This window comes from Taudactylus pleione, unplaced genomic scaffold (genome assembly GCF_031769625.1).
Source record: "Taudactylus pleione unplaced genomic scaffold, aTauple2 ptg000156l, whole genome shotgun sequence".
Lineage (NCBI taxonomy): Eukaryota > Metazoa > Chordata > Amphibia > Anura > Myobatrachidae > Taudactylus > Taudactylus pleione.
In genome coordinates this window covers 19,825,800-19,847,270 of record NW_028284558.1, presented here as the reverse complement: position 1 = coordinate 19,847,270, position 21,471 = coordinate 19,825,800, and the positions used below count along the sequence as shown (strand labels likewise).

General features: G+C 43.0%; 1 protein-coding gene across 1 annotated transcript in view; it reads left to right on the top strand.

Moving 5' to 3' along the window:
• LRP1B (LDL receptor related protein 1B) overlaps window positions 1–21,471 on the top strand; it is a 1,691,377-nt gene that overhangs the window by 912,489 nt on the left and 757,417 nt on the right. The window contains exon 17 of the mRNA XM_088474914.1: window positions 6,765–6,890. Coding sequence (XP_088331040.1) covers window positions 6,765–6,890 — 126 coding nt within the window. The remainder of the gene's footprint in view (window positions 1–6,764; window positions 6,891–21,471) is intronic.

The window sequence follows — 21,471 nt, the reverse complement described above, 5'->3', positions numbered from 1 at the left end:
GAGAGAAACAGACTGGGGGGTAAAGAAATGACGAAGGAATACTGTACCAGAGCTGTAATTAGAGTTTCTGGTGCCCTGTGCCAGAGAAAGCATCGGCGCCTCTCCCCCCCCCCCATTTTTTTTAAATAGGGACATAAGATAGTGCATCTTAAAAAAGGGCCATGGTCTCATGGGGAAGGGCCAGGGAAGAGATAGGGGAGGCCAGGAGATGCTGGGGATAAAAGAAGAGGAAACTACAAATGATAATAAACAAGAAAATTGACAGACCCAAACAGTGCCCCCTGCCGTGGGGTGCCCGGTGCCATGGCACAGGTCGCACTACCCTAGTTATGCCCCTGACTGTAGCTAGTGAGAGATAAATGGAGTTCAGCTGAGTACACATAGTGAGCGATGTGTACCCAGCCGATATGTCGGCCCGATGGACCGACATATTGGATCCTGGGTACACATCAGACAGAAGTAATGAACGACGGAACGATCCCATGTTCTGTCCATTTATTACCTGCAACGGGGCTGCATTCGACCGGACAGTACAGCTTACGACCACGAGAGCGCGGATATTGGCCATGTTCTGATTCAGCTGGAAACGACATATGATGTCGACATCGTCTGAGTGTGTACCCAGTTTAAGAGGGGGAGTGGAAAACAAGTGTGGGGAGATAGGCAGGGCCGGTGCTAGGCTTCTAAGCACCCTAGGCAAATCTTCTGTCTGCGTTGCCCCCCCCCCGCTCCTCACCAACAGTGTGCTGAAGTAATCCAGGGCTCCGCAGATCAGGCCTCACGGGTGTCCCAGCAGATACTGGACTCCCAAGTAGCTTCCGGCGCAGTCCAGCAAGTATACGAGAGGCGCTCCGACAAGCACGGGCACCAGGACACGCAGCCTGTGGGAGACCATTCCGTCCAATGCCTCCAGGCTTTGGTTGGAAAAGCTGACCATCAGCAGGAGTGCGGCTAACACCAATGGGGAGCATCGGCGCAGGAGCCCGCACAGCCAGCAGCGGCATACGGCTGTCAGTGTGAAAGAAGTTTCCACACAGTGGAGTGGTAATCAGCCAGACGGGCAGCGGGGGGCGCCTGCCGGGAAGCTGCCTTAGTGTTCATGGTGTTGTGCTGGGTGGGAGCCCGCCACTGGCGTAGAGTAGACTGGTTTCACAGGGCCAGCAGGAGTGGCTTCTAGAGGAGGCAAGACCATGTCCTCTCCAATGCAGCCTCAGCGTGCCGCCCCTTGGGTCCCAGCGCCCATAGGCAGCTGCCTAAAGGAAGTGTCGGCCGTGGAGATAGGGCTTAAGACCAGTGGTGTATCTATAATGGGCGCAGTGTATACAGTGCACTCGATCCTGCACCCATTCAATAAACTTATCTTCTGTTTCAGCTGCCTCAAACTCAGAAGAAATCTTAAAGAAAATGGCACACACTCAGTAGAGTCCACATTGCGCATGCACCAGCAGGGCCACCAAGAACTGACCGTGTTCCAGGTATTGGGGGGGGTGAATAAATCTGGGAGGATTTGTTTTTTTTTAAATACTAGCACTGCAATGAGGGACATTTGTCCCCCTCAGCAGCTGACCCCGGTCCCTGCCAGGCCCCTCCATTAAGCCCGGATCATCAGTACCATTCCACTCAGAGCACATGTGAGAGTGAGTAGAAAAGAGGGACATACCGTAGTAAAAGGGAGCAAGAGAAGCAGTCAGGCAATGGCATGCAGTACAGCTGACACACACATACTGTATGTGTGTGTGGTTGTGTACATACAGTATATATGTACAGTATATAAACTCACCAGAAAACAAAATGTTAAGCAAGGTGCTAGAAAAATTGTAGTGACGTATTCTATATTATATATCTTGTACAATGCGCAGTAGATATTTTTAGTTCCTTTTATTTCTTCTGAGGCATTGTGATTGAACATTTGCCCATTCTTACCAGGGCCGTGACTAGGGTGGTGTGACCTGTGCCATGGCACAGGGCACCGCAGGGCAGGGGGCGCTGTTTGGGCCTGTCAATTTTGCTGTTTATATTATCATTCTCACTTGCAGCTTCCATTTTTTTTATCCCCGGCATCTCCTGGCCTCCCCTATCTCTTCCCTGGCCCTTCCCCATGAGACCATGGCCCTTTTTCAGGTGCACTATCTTATGCCCACAGAGAAAAAATGGGGGGCGCCAATGCTCTCTCTGGCACAGGGCACCAAAAAGTCTAGTTATGGCTCTGATTCTTAACCTCTCTCCCAGAGGGGATGCCACAGAGTCCCGAAAGAGTAGGGCATCTTCCCACATACTGAAATGGCCAGGACAGAGGCAGTAATGACTATGTCACCTTGGTCACCTCTGTGTGATGCACATGAGCATGTTCCTCATCCTACACATTCCACTAGGAAGAGGAAGTGTGCTCTATACTGTATACTCTTCCCGCAGCCTAAGAGACACCAAGAACTTTGGGGAGCCCACAGTCTACAGTCATCCTCAGACAAGTGGGAAAGTATGGTCAAAAGCGGTATCAAAGTTTTAAAGAAAATACACAAAACAGCTCACAATATATATTGCTCTGTTGCGCATTGTACAATATATATTGTAGTATATATTATGGATAGAAATGTGCGCCGACCCTCATGTTTTGGTTTTGGATCTGGATCTCCCCTGGTTTTGTATCTGGATTGGTTTTCCCAAAACCTCACCTCTGTGTTGTGTTCGTGTTTTGGTTTTGGATCTGGATTTTTTCTTAATAAATCATAAAAACAGCTAAAATCACAGTATTTGTTCCTACAGTATAATTAACCTCAATAACATTTATTTCCAGTTATTTCCAATCAATTTTGACCACCCCACAATATTATTTTCTTCATCTAGTTAAGACCAAATGGTTGCATCCAGCAAGCTGGCTGACTAAGCTAAGTGACACAGTGGGCGGCACTAACATGTGGCAGTTCAGCTTCTAATTTCCAACACAGATGCAGTGTATTATACAGTGTGGGTTGGATGCACCAATAGTACACTTACTGTGACAGCAGTGTTGGCAGAACGGGGTTGCTGACAGTGTCCTCGGTACATGGAATGGCAGTGCTGTGGTGCTGGCAGTGTCCTCAGTGAAGGGTACCAGTGATGTCAGCAGTGTGGGGGTGCCAGCGGTGTCTTTAGTGCAGGTTTGCTGGCTGTGTCGGCAGTGCGGGGGTTGCTGGCAGTGTCCTCAGTATATGGAATGGCAGTGCTGCGGTGCTGGCAGTGTTCTCAGTGAAGGGTGCAGGCGGTGTCGGCAGAGCGGAGGTGCCAGCGGTGTCCTCAGTGCAGGTTTGCTGACTGTGTTGGCAGTGCAGGGGTGTTCTCAATGCAGGGTGCCGGCGGTGTCGGCAGATCAGGGGTGCCAGCGGTGTCCTCAGTGCATGTGTGCTGAGAGTGTCGGCAGTGCAGGGATGCTGGTGGTGTCCTCAGTGTGGGAGTGTCAGCAGTGTGGGGGTCGCTGATGGTGTCCTCAGTACGTGGGGCAGCAGTGCAGGGGTGCCAGCAGTGTCGGCAGCGGTGGTGTCTGTAGCGGGAGATGCTGCCAGTAGGGGTGCCTGCGGTGTCGGCTGCGGGGGGTGCCGGCGGTGTCAGGCGGCGGGGGATGGTGGGCTCCATCTTCTTTTTCTTCTGTGTGCATTTTCAATGGACTTAACGCTGATTGGTTGAGAGCCGTGACAGACGGCTCTCTCAGGCTATCAGCATTAAGCCAACTCAATACAAAACCTCGCAACCCGACAGCGGGGTCATGAGGTTGTGCCTCGGGTGAGGGATTTGGGGCAGGCAGGGAGATCTGAGCTTCGCTCGGATCGCCCCAGATCCCCCGAAATTCGGGTGGTTTCGGCTCTCTGAGATCCGAACCTGCTCATCTCTAATTATGGATGTGTGCCAACCCCCGTGTTTTGGTTTTGGTTTTAGATCTGTATCTCCTTCAAGGTTTTGGATCTGGATTTGGTTTTGCAAACCACCCTAAAGTGTTTTGGTTTTGGTTTTGGATCTGGAGTTTTTAAATAAAAAATATATCAAAAGTTTTAAAAACAGCTAATATCATGTACAGTAATTTATGCAATCCAAAACCCGAAATTCGGATTTAAAATCCGAATTCCGAACCGCAAAAAGATCAGAACCGCGACCCGGATTTACCCGGATCTCCTTGGGAGATTAGAACTGCGACTCGGATTTACCCGGATTCACGAAATTCGGGTGGATTCGAATTTCTGGAGAACCGAACCGCACATCTCTAGTATATATACTGTATACCACATTCTACCACACTCTATAGAGGGGCAACATTTCTTTCAATAGAACTACACATTACTCTCATTAAACACAAAATAGATGAAGATCAAGAGTGAAGCTAGCTCATTAAATTTATACTTTTATCTGTGGGGGATATTTATCAAATCTTGGAGAGAGATAAAGTACCAACCAATTAGCTTGTAATTGTAATATTACAGGCTGTGTTCAAAAAATTATATTAGCTGATTGGTTGGTACTTTATCTCTCCCCACGATTTGATACATTTACCACTGTGTATGAAAATAATATATATAATTATTAAAATAAATGTACGATGATCATGCTGTAAACAGGTTTAAGTTTCTAATCCATCCTTCATTATCAAGCTACTGTAATAATAATTTACAAGTAATTCTAATACAGGTATAATAAACTACTCTAAATAATATATATATAAACAGCGATTTCCGGTGTCATTGCTTATAATAGATTAGTTTTGTTTTTATCACTTCAGTGTTCATTATGTAAAAGAATATTATTATATACAGTAAACGAACGGTTATACCATCTATCATGTACACCATTTGTTACCATTTCAAGTAATGTAATAACAGTTTATTTATTACCAGTTATTTATATAGCGCACACATATTCCACAGCGCTTTACAGAGAATATCTTACCATTCACATCCGTCCATGCCCCAATGGAGCTTACAATCTATATTCCCTACCACATGCTCACACACATACACACTAGGGCTAATTTTGTTAGGAGTCAATTAACCTACCAGTATATTTTTGGAGTGTGGGAGGAAACCAGAGCACTCGGGGAAACCCACGCAAGCACAGGGAGAACATACAAACTCCACACAGTTAGGGCCGTAGTGGGTATCGAACCCACGACCTCAGTGCTGTGAGGCAGTAATGCTAACCATTACACCGTCTGTGTATTACGCTTAGGCGACCTGTGCGAAAACCTATATTTGCTAAAAAGTTGTGCATTATCAGATTTTCCTATCTGTAGCATAATATTCAGCATTGCTTAAGGTCAAATGCATCATAAACCAAGTTTCTGTGACACATAATTCCAGGAGCAATGAAAAATAATGAGGAAAATTTACTATATGCAAGCTAATTGATCAGCACAAAAGTCTGGATTCTCAACCGTTGTTGAAGCAATTACAGAATTCTGAAATATACCTAAGACACAAATACGGAAGTAGAACGTTTATAGTACTGGTGTAATATATGATGTACTGTAATTGTGGACTGCTGAAAAGTAATTAGAACAAAATCACCTTGGGCTAAATGTAATAGAGTTCGACTTTTGAAAATGTGAGCTGTACTCGCACATTTTTAGAACTCACCCTATGTAATAGGGTACGAGAACAGGCAAACTCACATGTTTCTCACACCCCCGCAACTCGCACTGCCGAAACTCGCATCCAGATGTTCTCCCATGGAACACATGCAACTTGGCCAATGTAATACAGGTTGAGTCTCCCATATCCAAAATGCTTGGGATCAGGGGTATTTTGGATATCGGAATATTCCGTATTTTGGAATATTTATATACCATAATGAAATGTCTTAGGAATAGGGCCCAAATCTAAACACAGAATACATTTATGATTTATATACACCTTATACACACGGCCTGAAGATAATTTTATAAAATATTTTCAATAATTTTGTGGCTCAAACAAAGTTTGTGTACATACATGAAATTCATTTATGTGTCATATACACATTATACTGTACATACAGCCTATAGGTCATTTTCTATTTTATTTTTAATTTGTGCCTTAAACAAAGTTTGTGTACATTTAACCATCAAAAATCAGTTTTCACTATCTCAGTCATGCTAAAAATATTCCGTATTTCGTAATATTTGGATATGGGAGACTCAACCTGTATAAGTTTTCAACTTGCACATATTAATTACTTAAAACTTGCATAAAACACTTGTGACCCTCCTGCATTTTCGTTGCCAATCCCTCGTTACATCCCCCAACCACCCCCTAACTGTTAATCACACTGCTGCCAAATCTCTGCTGCAACCGCCGACGGTAATGAAACTTGATGCATGCGTAGTACGACTCGTACGCATCCGCAGATCACCGATAATCGCTCAACTGGCGTACAGCCAATTGTGAATCAGGTCCTCTGTTATAAGAGTGTGCTGACACTTATGGCTCCCCTCCTGCAACATTAATCACTAAAAAGCTTATTGCCATTTAGCTGTTAACAATATATAAATTATGAACCATTGTTTCTGGAATTAAAGCTTATCTCCGTGATGACAAATTACTTAGTACTATTTACTTTCTTTCGAGCAAAATATCATTAAAAACTCATTTAGTTCTTTATTTATTTGTTGATAAAAATAAATGCTATAAGACATGCCTTGTCATTGTGCAATAATTTCAGCACTATATTTACATATATTGTTCTGTTGTAATGTGCAGGATGTGCATGCCATTATGTATTTGCATCGAGTGTTTTAAATAAATTTTTTTTTCTTTCTTTTTTAGTGAACTACAGCTGTCCAGGAGATCAATTTAAGTGCCAAAGTAACCGCTGTATTCCCAAGAGGTGGCTTTGTGATGGAGCAAATGATTGCGGTAATAATGAAGATGAATCTAACGTGACCTGCTCAGGTAAGAAGTTTAGAGAATCTCTGCCGCCCAGCTTCATAAGAAACGCGGCTGGTCACACTCAACTAACATTGATGATAAGATTATTGCTCTTCTAAATTAATTTGAAACTCTGGCCCTCTAAGTACGAAATAGAATTCACGCTTCTATCTTTTCCTTATGTCTGGTTTATCCGTCCAAAGTAATTTGGAACCTCATCCTTCCATATGGACTGAGAGTCGGATTAAACAAACTTGTTCACACTTGTGTATTTTTTGCCTCTCAAGTCTTCAAAGCCTTTGGCCATGAAACCTTCTCAACTACAGCCACAAAATAAATGTTAACTGTGTATTTTCTGCTTAGGCAATCCAGTTCGATTTTTGTGAGAGGGACGGTGGAATCAGTCTTATCAGGGCTGACAGTCGTCATGGTTTATTGCCAGCCGCTCTTCTAAGCCAGTACCAAAATGATTGTTCTTCCTTGTTAGACAGAACCTCTCTTTCCTGCAGAGGGTCAGATTAAACACAGATATACTTAGATAGACTTGAATAACAGCATGTAGCCTTTAAAAAGGGCATGTAAGGTGCAGTTGGAAAGGCACAACACACTGTGGAAATCGCTGGGTGATGGGAAGTAGTTTAAGTGCACTTGATGCTGTACATTGCATTATTTAAAGCTGTCTTTTGCATTGTGAAATAATAGTGCACCCCCACATACTTATGTTCCTCTGTGTAGCACTTACTCTACTATTATTATTATTATTATTATTATTATTATTATTATTATTACTGGGAAAAATTCTTGAGTCGCAAAGACCAAGTAGAAAATGATAGAAGATGAAGAGGAAAAATGAACATGTAATAATTTCTGTGCTGCTGTATGGAAAGTGTCAGTACGGTAAACAAAGTTGTGCTCTTGAGTCAAACCCCATGGCCAGCTTCGTGCTTTGTTGGGAAAACAACTTTATCAAAGTAGCAAACAAACAAGGTCAAAAGGAAAAGTGCAAATATAATATAAACATTTTTTATTGTTCCTGCTGAATGCTTTCCTAGGTACTGTATGTGATTACTTTGTGCTGCCTGTTGGCAGCTCTTTTGGCCTCAGCTAAGTCATTCTCTGCCCTTTTAATACCAACATTGAAAAATGTAAATATTTTATATATGTAAAGATCACTATAATTTGGTATACATACAGGGACTTAGCAGTGCGATCACTGTGATCATGCGACATTATGATGTCACATTGTGGGGCCGGGGCCATTGGGTCAACAAAGTTTCGTAGGCTGTAAGGTGCTATTCCAGGCACCCTGCAAGTCAAATGAAGGTGCCACTGGGTGGTGTGGGGAGGGGAGGCAATGTTGCTGCCCCCTAGACTCTGCGCTCTTAGCGATGGCACCACTTGCCCACCTCTATGTTCAGCCCTGTGTGCTTATCTGCTGGAAGATGTTGAACTGCGTATGCATCTAGATGCCGTGTGCACAGAATAGGATGTGTGATTGAGGCGCATGGGAGACTCATGGTCTTAGAAAAGATGTATTGGGCATTCCAGGGCAGTGACAGGGAGGTTGCTTAGCAGAAATGGTCCATTTTATGGGCGGGTTATGGGAGTCTTGCGGACATGCCGCTGATGATGGTAGCAGATGGAGACGTAGAATCTGTTACGTAGGAGGCCATATTCAGATGGACAATCTGACACAAATCATAAACCTGCACTTTAAAACATTTTTTTTAAACATTTTGTTTTCCTGTGATCTTCTCTTCTTTTAAATAAATATTTTTATTGAAACACTGTGTCACATTACACAATACATATGTCTCTGACTAAAGTTTAAAATAAGAGCGTTAGCTCTAACAGTAAAACAGAAGTTGGTTTTGTCAAAGGTATTAACATGAAATAGAACACACAGACATTGTAATAACAATACAGTTATTTATATAGTGCACACATATTCCGCAGCGCTTTACAGATAATGTTTGGTCATTCACATCAGTCCCTGCCCCAGTGGAGCTTACAGTCTATGTTCCCTACCACATGCTCACACGCATACACACTAGACTTAGTTTTGTTGTTTTTGGGAGCCAATTAACCTACCTGTATATTTTTGGATTGTGGGAGGAAACCGGAGCACTCAGAGAAAACCCACGCAAGCACAGGGAGAATATACAAACTCCACACAGTTGGGGCCGTAGTGGGAATCAAACCCACGACCTCAGTGCTGTGAGGCAGTAATGCTAACCATTACACCATCTGTGCAGCTATCTCTTCTTTTATCCCCAAATTGAGATGGCATTAACAGAGCAGGTACCATAGCAAGCAGTTGACTAAAAAACAGGTGAATCCTGTCATCAACTGACAGAAAGCATGTTATAGGACTGTAAACTTCTAGGCTGCATTAGAATACATTTAGGAGCAAGGGTTAAAAATTTAGTTGCTAGTTTATAATAGTTATTTGCTGGTTTGGAGATCTCTTGACTCTTTGGAAGTCCTCCCCTACCTGGCAATTGTGATGATTAGTTTTATTGTTTTATGGGAAAGAACATGAACAGTGACTGTCCTGCTATAGATCTTCTGGTGCTCTCCCCATCAATACACAGGTCTATGCTGATTCTACTCTCCTGGGATCAGTGGCCCTTTATGCATGTCATTGGCAGGGGAGTTTAGATACTGCACCTTGCGTTGTGGGTGATGGGCGGGCAGATGGCCCCCAGCTAGGCATAGAGTTGTTGGTGATGGGCGGGCAGATGGCCCTCATCTAAGAATTTAGTTGTTGGTGATGGGCAGGCAGTTGGCCCCTGTCTATACCTTTTTTTTTGGATTACTTGGGCAAGATGGCGATACTGTGTGTAGGAACATTCTTTCTTCGACACCATACTTTTTCCCTCCTTTCAATAAAATCTGACCCTTTTTCTCACCAATAAGCCTCCATATCTTTATTGTCAATATATTTTTTCCTCTATTCACCTGCTGTAGAAATATAGGCTGACATCAGCCAGTAGGAAGTTTAACAGCATTAAATAAGACTTTGTCATTTTGCTATATGCTTTCTCTAATGAGAAAAGGTGAAGAATATATGGATACGAAGCTAAAAATGTATTGTGTCTTTTACGCACTTAAAAATGTAGAATTGAATGGTATTTAATAGCAATAAGTGTGTCTGCGTAACCCCCCATACCCCTTTGTTGGATATACACTGTTCACATTTGTGGGGATTTTGACAATGAAACAATTACTTGTTGAAATATCAGAGTGAATATTATTGTGGCAGAAAAATCAATAGACCTAGTTGGTAAGAGCTGACTACTTTGGCGCATTTAAGATCGAGAAAACATAACATTAGATGGTGTTTTGCTGTGTTTCTCTCTTAAATAATGATCATTTTTCTACCCCTGTTGACAATAATATCTAAAGACAGTTTGAATCACCAGAGTGTGAACCTTTTACATGAGAGAGCAAAAAATGGCATAGAGGCTGTAAATGTTACTTAGAGAACATTACAGTAATAGTCTGAAGAGCTAGTAATGTGAGGATGTTCTTAAGGCCCCTTTGTTCATGTTAGGATAAGCTGAGGGAACTAGTCTAGAACCAGCATCATTCTAACTTAAAATGACATCATCTAACCAAGATGGCATCAAAGAGGTCAGTTCTGAGCGTGTGCAATTTTATTCTAACTTTGGCTCTTTTGTCTACATTGAAAGGAGAAGTAGCTATGATCAAAAAGTGATTACGTTACCTATAAAACTGCTTGTGGAGTATTAGTGTATATTTTGACACAGGATGACTTACAAACTGCAAAAAGTTTGTTTGCACAAGTACATCTTTGTTCACCAAACGCCTCAAGGGACATGTGAAAAATCCCGGAAATCCGTCTGTGTTTTGTTATTCGGTAGTAAGGATGTTCTGGAAAACACGCAAGATTGCAACTTAATGGTTGCAACTTAATGACTGTGTTGTTTTACATGTAACATTTTACAAAGGTGCCACACAGTAGTGGCCATTGAGAGTAATAGGCGAAAAGGTTTCTGTCCGCCAGGAACTGACTCCTCTTTCAACAAACACTTATAGCTCAGTTTCATTTTTAAAAAGAACAAAACAATTGCTATTTTAGCCAATAGACCTGGGGTTCCCAACTACAGTCCTCAAGGCACACTAACAGTCCAGGTTTTAAGGATAGCCATAGTTGAGCACAGGTGACTAAATTAGTACCTTAGGTATTTTGATTTAACTATCTGTGCTTAAGCTTGGATATTACTAAAACCAGGACTGTTAGTGTGCCTTGAGGACCAAGGTTGGGAATCACTGCTATAGACACTCAGCTTCCTGGCAGATATATCCATTCTCCCGAAAAATGCTCTGATCATCTAATATAGTAAAGCCTGTATTTATACAAGGGCCCCTTCACCTATTCATATCTCACTGGTATTAGATTTTTTATTGTTAGACCAGTCCCATATCTCTCCTTGTCCTCCAGCATAAACAGCAGAAAAAGCTAGGTAACATGCATTTTTGAAAAATAAGCAATCCATTGCACCAAATAATTAATCAAATAAGTTCTGAAATGCATTGGGTAATTATTTCCACACATTGCTTCGGAATTAATTACCTGCATAACAGTTTCCTACTATCTCCAATGATAGTACATGCCCGTGAAGCTGAAATGTGTACTGAACAGTCAATTAGATGTGGAAAGCACATAAACTCTCATTAGTAGGACATTTTTACACTACATGGTTCAAAGATGAATTTCAGAAAGTTTGTTGAAATAAATGGCAGCAGGTTAGGGCTCACTGCATCGCGTGTAAGGTCGGTCCTGTTCCTGAGCTCCGCTAAATGACAGCATACTGCGAGGAAACACCAGACTTCAGCTAACATTGTTTTTCATGCATCTTCCTTTATAAAAGAAAATATGAAAAGCTAATGGTGCTTAAAAGGCTATAAACTAATAATTAAACAGCTCAAACAGGAAAATCTATTTCATCTGCTCTCCTGATTTACAATCCACAAAATATGTTTCCTGTCTGCGCACTTTCTGGTTGATCGCAATTCTGTAGAGAAGGTTGCATGTGACGGGAACGTACAAAAGACATATTACTTTGTGCACCACAGACTGCTTTCATTTATTTTTCTGGTATGATTCTGGAAATCTATTTTATATATTTATTTGGGGTGTGCACCAGCCACTTTTCGTATTTTGTGTTTTGGTTTTGGATCTGGATCTTTCTTTGTGTATTGGATCTGGATTGGTTTTGCCAAAACCACCCTTCTGGGCTTTGGTTTTGGATCTGTATTTTTTTGGGGAAAAAAAGCATAAAAACAGCTAAAATCACAAAATTTGGCCCTCATTCAGAGCCACTCGCTATTTGCGGTCGTTCGTTCTAAAACAAGGGGTGGCTATTCAAATGAACCGTTTGCTGTTTGCGGTCTGTTCACGCCTCTATGTCTGAACGAGCGAACAAAACTTGCGTTCGTTTTTTGGAAAGATACTCCCCCTGGCCGCTCGCATCCTACGTCATGTCCGCTATTTATTAGATTAATCGAGTACATCGACATGGGTATGAACTGCTCGCTATTCTTGGGGTTGGTGTTTGCTGCCACAATTTTGCGAGCAGTTCTGACTATAAAATAACCCAGTGACGTGGTCAATGACGCTGCTGTTTTAAATATGCACACCCATAAAACGCCCGTTTTGACCTTTAAGCACGCCTGCGTTCTGATTTCCACTCCCCATTTTCAAGCACCTTCCCCTGTTACCACCCACATACGCCTCTTTCTGTCACTCAAAATAGCAGGCATTCGCTATTTTGCGAGCACATGAATTTCGGCCGCACTGACTCGTTCGCGCATGCGTATAAAGATCCGTACGCATGCGCAGTTGGCCAAACATTGCTCGGAGCGAACGAACTGCCGCTTACGAGTGGCTCTGAATCAGGCCCTTTGTTTTTTATTTTTGTTCCTACGCTATTATTAACCTCAATAACATTAATTTCCACTCATTTCCAGTCTATTCTGAACACCTCACACCTCACAATATTGTTTTTAGGCCGAAAGGTTGCAGCAAGGTAGCTGGATGACTATGCCAAGCGAAGCAAGTGGGTGGAACACAGGGCACAGGGCAGCGTACCCCTACACCACACAGGCCAGCCCCTGTAAAAATTATTTGAATTAATTAAATAACCTCTGTAAAAATTATTTGGATGAATTAAATCACCCCTTTTTATTTGGAGACTGGAGTGAATACACAGCACAGGGCACCGTAGCCCTACAATACACACGGGAAGGCCCTGTATATTTTTGGATTAATTAAATAACCTCGTAAAATTTATTTGGATGAATTAAATAACCCCTTATTATTTGGAGTGAATATACACAGGGCAGCGTACCTCTAAACCACACAGGGCAGCCCCTGTAAAAATTATTTGGACTGAAAATACAGCAGAGGACAGCACCACTGGACTGGACTGATATAGCAGGGCAGGTCACCCCCAGACTGATACTGATACAGCAGCACAGCACCTCTGGACTGGACTGATAAAGCAGAGCAGGTCACCCCCAGACTGATACAGCAGCACAGCACCACTGGACTGGACTTATACAGCAGAGCAGGTACAGGTCCAGACTGATACAGCAGCACAGCACCACTGGACTGGACTGATACAGCAGCACAGCACCACTGGACTGGACTGATACAGCAGAGCAGGTCACCCCCAGCCCAGACTGATAAAGCAGCACAGCACAACTGGACTGGACTGATACAGCAGAGCAGGTACCCCCAGACTGAAACAGCAGAGCAGGTCGCCACGGAACACCACTTTCCCACAGACACGTCCTCTCACTACCTCTCACCACCCTCTCCAGGACTGGAGTGAAGATGGTGGGGCAGGAGGCACTAAATATGTGCAAAGTCCGGTTCTCGTGAGAATCCGACACCAGGATAATGACGTTTTGCCTCGTTCCGGGAACCGAGTCTGGCGGGAAAACCCGAGCAGGACTCGGTTCCCAGCTTGGATCGGGGGCGATCGGGGAAGGTTCGGATTTCGAAAATCCATACCCGCTCATCCCTAATATATATATATATATATATATATATATATATATACACACATACACATACACACACATCTGGAAGTAAGCACAATAAATGGGGCACCCAATAGTGCATTAAAAGATACAATTTTGTTTAGGCAGTTGACAAAAGCAGATGTGAAATATGCGTACCGACGGTGGCAGTCAATACTACCGCAAGTTGTAAAGGCATATAATATCAAATATCCGTGGCATACTCAGCTGCTCCAATTTCGATTGTCCATACGCTAGGCCACATAGGGATGTGCGCCGACCCCCGTGTTTTAGTTTTGGATCTGTATCTCCTTCAAGGGTTTGGATCTGGATTTGGTTTTACAAAATCACCCTTGCATGTTTTTGTTTTGGTCTTGGATCTGTATTTTTTTTTCAAAAAATTATATAAACAGCTAAAATCACATACATACGTATCCAACACACTCATCAAGTGAGTTTATGGTACGCCCATCCATAAAACTAGTGGTGGTGAGGTCCTGTCCTGTCTTGATTCATATTTACCTGGGATCAAAGACCTATCATCCTCACCTTCTTCTTCCTTATACACAAAGGAGAATTATTTATTTTATTTATTTGTGTTATTTTTAGCAGTACTACACATATGTGTTTTTTTTCCCTTTGTGTTTAATTTCATATCTCGTCTTTGGAGTTGATGCAATTGAAAAGGAGAAGTCTTGCCTTAACAACCTTTTTGGTTTGATTATTTCTATTTATTTTATTTATACTTTATATGCCTGTATCGCCTTAGATCCTATCCCTAAATCTATATGCATTATTACATTCTTCACCTGATTGGGCAGGCCTAGGGATTAAGATTGGGCTGACACAATGTATTGCACCAGAATTCACTTTTTTGTTATTATTTGTTGTAAAAATTTAGATTAAAATAATTCCACACCCATGAAGTGGCTTTTCTGGCTCTCTTTTTATCACGAGCAAGAACTGCTGCCACTGGTGGCTGATTTACGCAAACAACATCCTCATCATCAATATCCTCATTAGCGTCAGATAGGACACAAATTTTTCCCTCATCCTCCTTTAGCACCTCCTCCACACTATCATACTGTTTTTTTATTATTTTACCATCTAATACTAGCACAGCTGTCATGGCATCAGTGATCCGCTGTGCTACTGAGTGACAGCTGTTATACTTACCTCCTCTATCAAAAGATTGTTTAATAGTCAATTGTTTTTTTAAATTACTACTAGTAGTAGTCTTCTTGGTGCCTTTCTGGGATGATCCACCCCCAGCAGCAGCAACATCAGCAGCAACAAGCGTAGCACTCAAGGATCCTTCTGAGGAATCACGGATAGGAGAGGAGTCAGTCATGCTTATGAAATTGGATGCAGCAGTACTACTTCCAATCACGACTGAGGATGTTGATGATGCAGGTGTTGCTGGTGGAGATTGCAGGCACTTGGATCTATCAGGGAGAAGGGAGCAGCTAGGTGACACTGGACTGATTGCTACATTTTTAGCCAAAGTTTCTGAATTTTGCAAACACTTTGGAATTTGATGAATGCGCTGAAAGTGAGGTAACAGGGAGGAGGTTCCTGGATGGTTAAGGTCCTTACCTCTACTCACTGTTGTTTGGCAAATGTTACAGATGGCTTGATAACTGCTGTCCGGATTTGGGTGGAAATAATTCCACACATGAGAATTGGATTTTTTTGTCTTTTGCCCCGGCATGACAATGAGCTTTCTCATACCATGGGCAACAACTGTTGTCTGATTCACACAAACAACATCCTTGGCATCAACATCCTCATCATTAACATCCTCATCATCCTTGTTAGTGCCAACTACAGAATTATCCTCCTCATCCTCCTGATGCACTTCCACAGAAGCATCCTCGATTTCTACGTCAGCATGTTGACTTGTGCTGCTCATCCGTGCATTTGCAGAGGGCACTCAAATGGTGGAAGGAGGATCCTCTTCAAGTGCAGTATTAGAAAGGTCAGGCTCACACATGGCAACTGCGGACACACTTGGACTCTGCTCGGGGATCTGTGACTTATTTGAGCACACAGTTGGTTCATGTACCTTAGCAATTTTTATTTTTTTAACACTTCTACAGGGAGAAGGGCTTACATCATCATAAGATGCAGAACCACCAGTCATAAATAAATCCTTTATCCTTTCCTTGAAACTTCATGTAGTAAATGGCATATTGCCAATTTTTTGTATCTCTGCAGCTAACTTAGCTTTTAATTTTTTTCTTTTTTTTTCTTTAACACTGTAAAACATTGCTTGTTTGATTTTAAATGCCTTGACTTAAACCCTTGGGCTTCGGCCTTCGTAGTTGACATTGACGGCTTTGCATTGTCATCATGACTGCTGGCAGCAGCTGCAAGACTGATACAGTATGTGGTTCCTGCTCTCCTCTCATTTGATCGTCCTCCATCAACAAACTTACACTACGGTCTGACCGGCAGTGTCACTGAACAATATTTTTATTAACACTGGGGAAGAGCACCCCTGAACAAAGGAAGAGCCCCTTGATGAACAACACAGACAGCACCCCTTCTTTATGGACAACAAAGCACCCCTGCCGAGTGCGTACAGACCACCTGCAGAGTAACAAATATGTGGACGATAAATTGCGGCAGTGACACTGAAAAATAATAGTGCATCTAGGTTGCTAACGCATACACACAAAATAAAAGAAAGCGAAAAAAGCACTTTAATTTTTTTTTTACACTGGGGAAGTGTAAATTGACAGAGCAACTCTCCTGGACAACAAAGCACCCCTTTATGGACTGCAGCCCTAGCCTGAAGGACAGGACAACACAGCAGCAGCCACAGTTAATTGACAGGACAAGTGACACAGCAGCTGCAGCACCCACTGAAGGAAGCACCCCTTTATATACTGCAGCCTAAACCCCTTTATGGACAACACAGCAGCAGCTTTCAGCCCAAGACTCCGACTGAACACACACACACTGAGTGACTGACAGTGACTACACGTCTGCTAGCTTCTCTCTCCACAGCCGGAGTGAAAATGGCCCAGATTGTGGGGACCTTTATATAATCCAAAACCCGCGAGAATCCGACAGCATGAGGATGACAATTTGCCTCGTTTTGAGATCCGAGTCATGCTGGAAAACCTGAGCCGGTCTTGGATTCGACTCAAAATTGCAATGTTCGGGTGTGTCCGGTTCTCTGAGAACCAGACTCGCTCATCTCTAATAAATATATATATATATATATATAATAATATATTAATCCTTCTCATTTCAGAAAGTTCTCCAAGTGGCATCTCCCACTTCCATTGTACCAAGCTCCTCATAGAATCCTGGATCATGTAGTCCTGTGCTCATGTGTAGATTTCACTGCCATACAGACATGCAGGGCTGCCATCAGGGGAGGACTGCTGGGACTCTAGTACTGGGCCCGGACACTCAGACAAAGAAGGGGGCTCACTCGTTTCTAATGCCTGCCCTCCCTCCCTCCTATTCCTACCACCCACTCACCAGCCACTACAGTACCACTAGTACCCCTGTGCAGTGCACTGACAGGGGGCCCGCTGCCTTGTACTGCCGTGGCTGCTGCTGTGCAATAACGTTCTTTTTTTTGCGAGTCGGGTCGGCATGCGCGTCATGCCACTGAAAGGGAGAGGAGGAGGAGCCGCGGCCCACGGTGTGTTAGGAGCGTCCATGCCAGTCAGAAGAGAAGGTTAGTGTCATGTCCTGGGGGGGCAGGTTGTCAGAGAAAGAAGGGGGGGCTGGCAGAGACATAAGGGGGGGCTGGCTGGCAGAGGGAGGGGGGCTGGCTGGCAGAGACATAAGGGGGGACTAGCTGGCAGAGACATAAAGGGTGGCTGGCAGAGACATAAGGGAAGGCTGGCTGGCAGAGACATAAGGGGTGCTGGCAGAGACACAAGGGAGGGCTGGCTGGCAGAGACATAAGGAGGGGCTAGTTGGCAGAAACATAAGGGGGGCAGGCTGGCAGAGACAGAAGGGGGACTGGCTGGTACTGGAGAGATGCTGCGGGGCTGGAGTCGCAGAAACATTGGGGGAGTGGAGCCCTACCACTTTTGTCAGTCCTGGGCCCCACAATTTCTGATGGCAACCCTTCAGACATGTTTCATGAGAATGCATCCCTTCCATTTTCTATTAGCCAGGCACCTTATAACCAGTATACACTAGATACTGTAACCTAGTGCTGCATTCTCACGATTATTGGTTGAGCCAACAAAATAGCAAAGTGACAAGTACTCTTTAATTACTTTTTCATTAGCAAAGCAAAAAACTAAAACTATTTTCCATTTAATTATTATATCCATTGTAAAATTTGTACAGCACATTTTCCCTGAATGTCTTCTGCAAAAACTATAAAGCAGTCTGTAGAATGTTTAATAAATTCAAGTGATCTATTGTGAATCTGAAAATTAATGTGGCATTGTTTAAGTACAAAGCTTTCAAATCCCTATAAATCAAGCTTTTTTTACATTGAAAACTGAACAATTGAAGAAACCTACGAGTTTGAAAAGCCATGGAATAATTACGTTAATTTACTAAAAAGTATGATCAGTTCCAATGGTTGTACTTTCTTATTCTACGTGAGCCAAGAGTCTCTTTGTTTAACAGACATCAGTTCTTTTTTAATTTCAAAAGGCTTTTATTTATTTTTAGAAAGTAATGACCATGTCATTGCATAAATATAATACACACTGTTACTGCCAATGGCCTGTACTATTCTACAGAAATAGTATTATTTAATTTGGCCAAAAAAAAAAAAGACATGTAACAAATTAAAATAGGGTCATTTACTAACCAGACAAAATGCAAATGTGGATCACATCATCTCCTATTTTGACCACGGTGTGAACACACAGGTAAATGCCTCTATTTGGCTTACCATGGGTAGAACTGTGGTCCATAGTAGGACATCACATTCTGAAAAAAATTAAAGATGTATCTTAAAAATCTTGTCTAAATCCTGGTGTCGATTTAAGGACTGCAGAGGCAAGGAGGCAGACTGTGTAGGGGTTCCACTGGGTCCGGACAACTAAATTTGATTTATTTTTTTTTTAAAGCTTCTCATCTACATAATATCATCAGCAACTGCACATTCTGTGTAAAGTGGGAGTTGGAAGGGGGTCAGCTGTCACATGTTCTGATTAGAGATGTGCGTTGACCCCCGTGTTTTGGTTTTAGATCTTGATTCATCTTTGTGTTTTGGTTTTGCAAAATCATCCTCAAGTTTTGGTTTCGGGTCTGGATTTAAAAAATATTATATAAAACGTTTTATAAAACAGCAAAACTCGTGTAATTTTTGCAATCCAAAACCCAAAATTCGGATTTAAAATCTGAATTCCGAACAGCTGGAAGATCAGAACCACAACTCAGATTTATCTGGATCTCCTCAGGAGATGAGAACCATGACTCGGATCTGTCACAAAATTCGAGTGGAATAAAACTTCTGGAGAACCGAACCACACATCTCTAGTTCTGATACAATTTATGAACATGTAACAGAGACTCAGCACTGTGGACCCTGCATAATGACAAGGCGTAATATAATTAGCTGTGCCAGACTGCATAGTCGGAAGGGAGCGGGCCTTATGCAGAGCACCAGCGGATAACCAGAAAAATTAAATAGTCCACCATCAAAATTAATCCCCCACCCCTCCATCACCTCACCAACATATTAATATCTTCCAGCCATCTACAGGAGGGAAGGTCCACAAAATAGACAATTATCCAATACCACAATATCTCCCCCAATACTCAACCAACCACAAGATTGCTGCCTTGTGTACTGTCTCTATTATGCATGCTCACTTCCTGCAATCTCCTATCCCAGTCATTGGTATGTTTTCACTCCTCCATATTGGGTTGTAAACTATCATCCATACTCTTTGTGTTATACAGGGCATGATGTGTATGCTTTTTACATGTCCACTACTTTTCCTGCTGTGCATCTTTGGGATAATCTGAACTACAGCACTGCAGATTACTATGTCTTTTGGCTTGTGATTTAACTGATTTTATACAGTAGTCAGTGGCGTAACTAGGGGGGGTTTAGCGGGGGCGCTGCCGGACCAGCGGCATGGAGGTGGGGGGGTACTGCCCACCGTCCAGGTCTGTGGTTTTATTGTGTAGTGAGGTCCGCACTACTCAGTGAATCAAGCACACCAGCGCTGGGTAGTACACTCACTGACAGTAAGCGTACTGCCCAGTGGCGGTGTGTTTGTTTTAGCAGCCAATAAGAGTTAGACATTGGCTATTGCACCCAGGGTCGGAGGCAGGCTGGAGCTCACTCATGAGCTCGATCTTCCGGCTCACAAAGTGGGTGAAGGGAAAGACGTCATGGCGTCTCTCCCATAGTGCTGAGTCGAAGGTGCAGATAGCGGCGGGCACAGGAGCGGGGATTTGGGTAAGTATTGTGTTTTCTGTTGTGTGTTTTATATGTAAGGGGCACTACTGGTGGCACTGTATAAGGGGCTCTATTGGGGGAACTGTGTATGGGGCATTGTATAAGGGGCACTACTGGGGGCACTGTATAAGGGGCACTACTGGGGCACTGTATATGACGCCTTATAAATATGCAATAATTATATACTTAAAGAAACCTAATCTAAATTATATTTGTGTTCTGTACAAATACAGGGAGTGATTCAATATTTATTTAGTGATTTGTGTATACACTTGTCTATATAACGAGAGTGCATTGGCAGGTGTATACACCCAATATGCCTGTGAACCACTCATACACTGGCTGCAGGGACCGCTGACACTGACATCACAACTGGACAGGCAAATTTAAATGCCCGATGAGTTGTTATGTCAGGCCAGACATATCGATGGCCGATTGGTAAGTGTGGATAGCATACAAATCGGCCGCTCTGACAAAGTATCAGTCTTTAAGAGTGTACTCAGCATTTGATTGCAACACAGATCTTTGACAGGCTATTATCAAGGATGAATATCATAATTTTCTATAGACATGGACAAATTTGGGTAAAGTCTTTGCTTAGACCTTACATGCACAGAATATACTGTAGGTTTACATGTGATATGCAGTAATCTGTATCAGAGCAGTATTGCACTATGGTATGCCTGAGGATTTGTCTGAACCCGTTGTAGGTTGTGTGTCTGGAGCTGGGTAGGAGATTACGTGCAGGAAACTTGGTGGCTTTATTAGGTTCCTTCACATGAGGTAAGAAGGATACAGGACTGTGGTAACTGAGAGTTCAGGAGATCTACTAAATATGAGTGGCACTGGAAGCTACCTTGAACAAAACGATAGTGTGATGTGTGGAAAGTGGAGATGACCAGGTAGGACCAGAATGCTGGAACCAGAATACTAGATTGGACTAGAACCGGATTAATGAATAGAACTGGAACCGGATTACTGAACCGGACTGGTACCAGAGTACTGGACCGGTCTGAGGGCCTGATTCAGACCCACTCGCTAAGATGCATACTCTCGCTGCTGCAGATGGTATGCAGTATGTATGCATTGTGCGCATGTGCATACCTTAGTGAAAGTTCACAATGCATTCACTCGCTGCGCATAGACAGC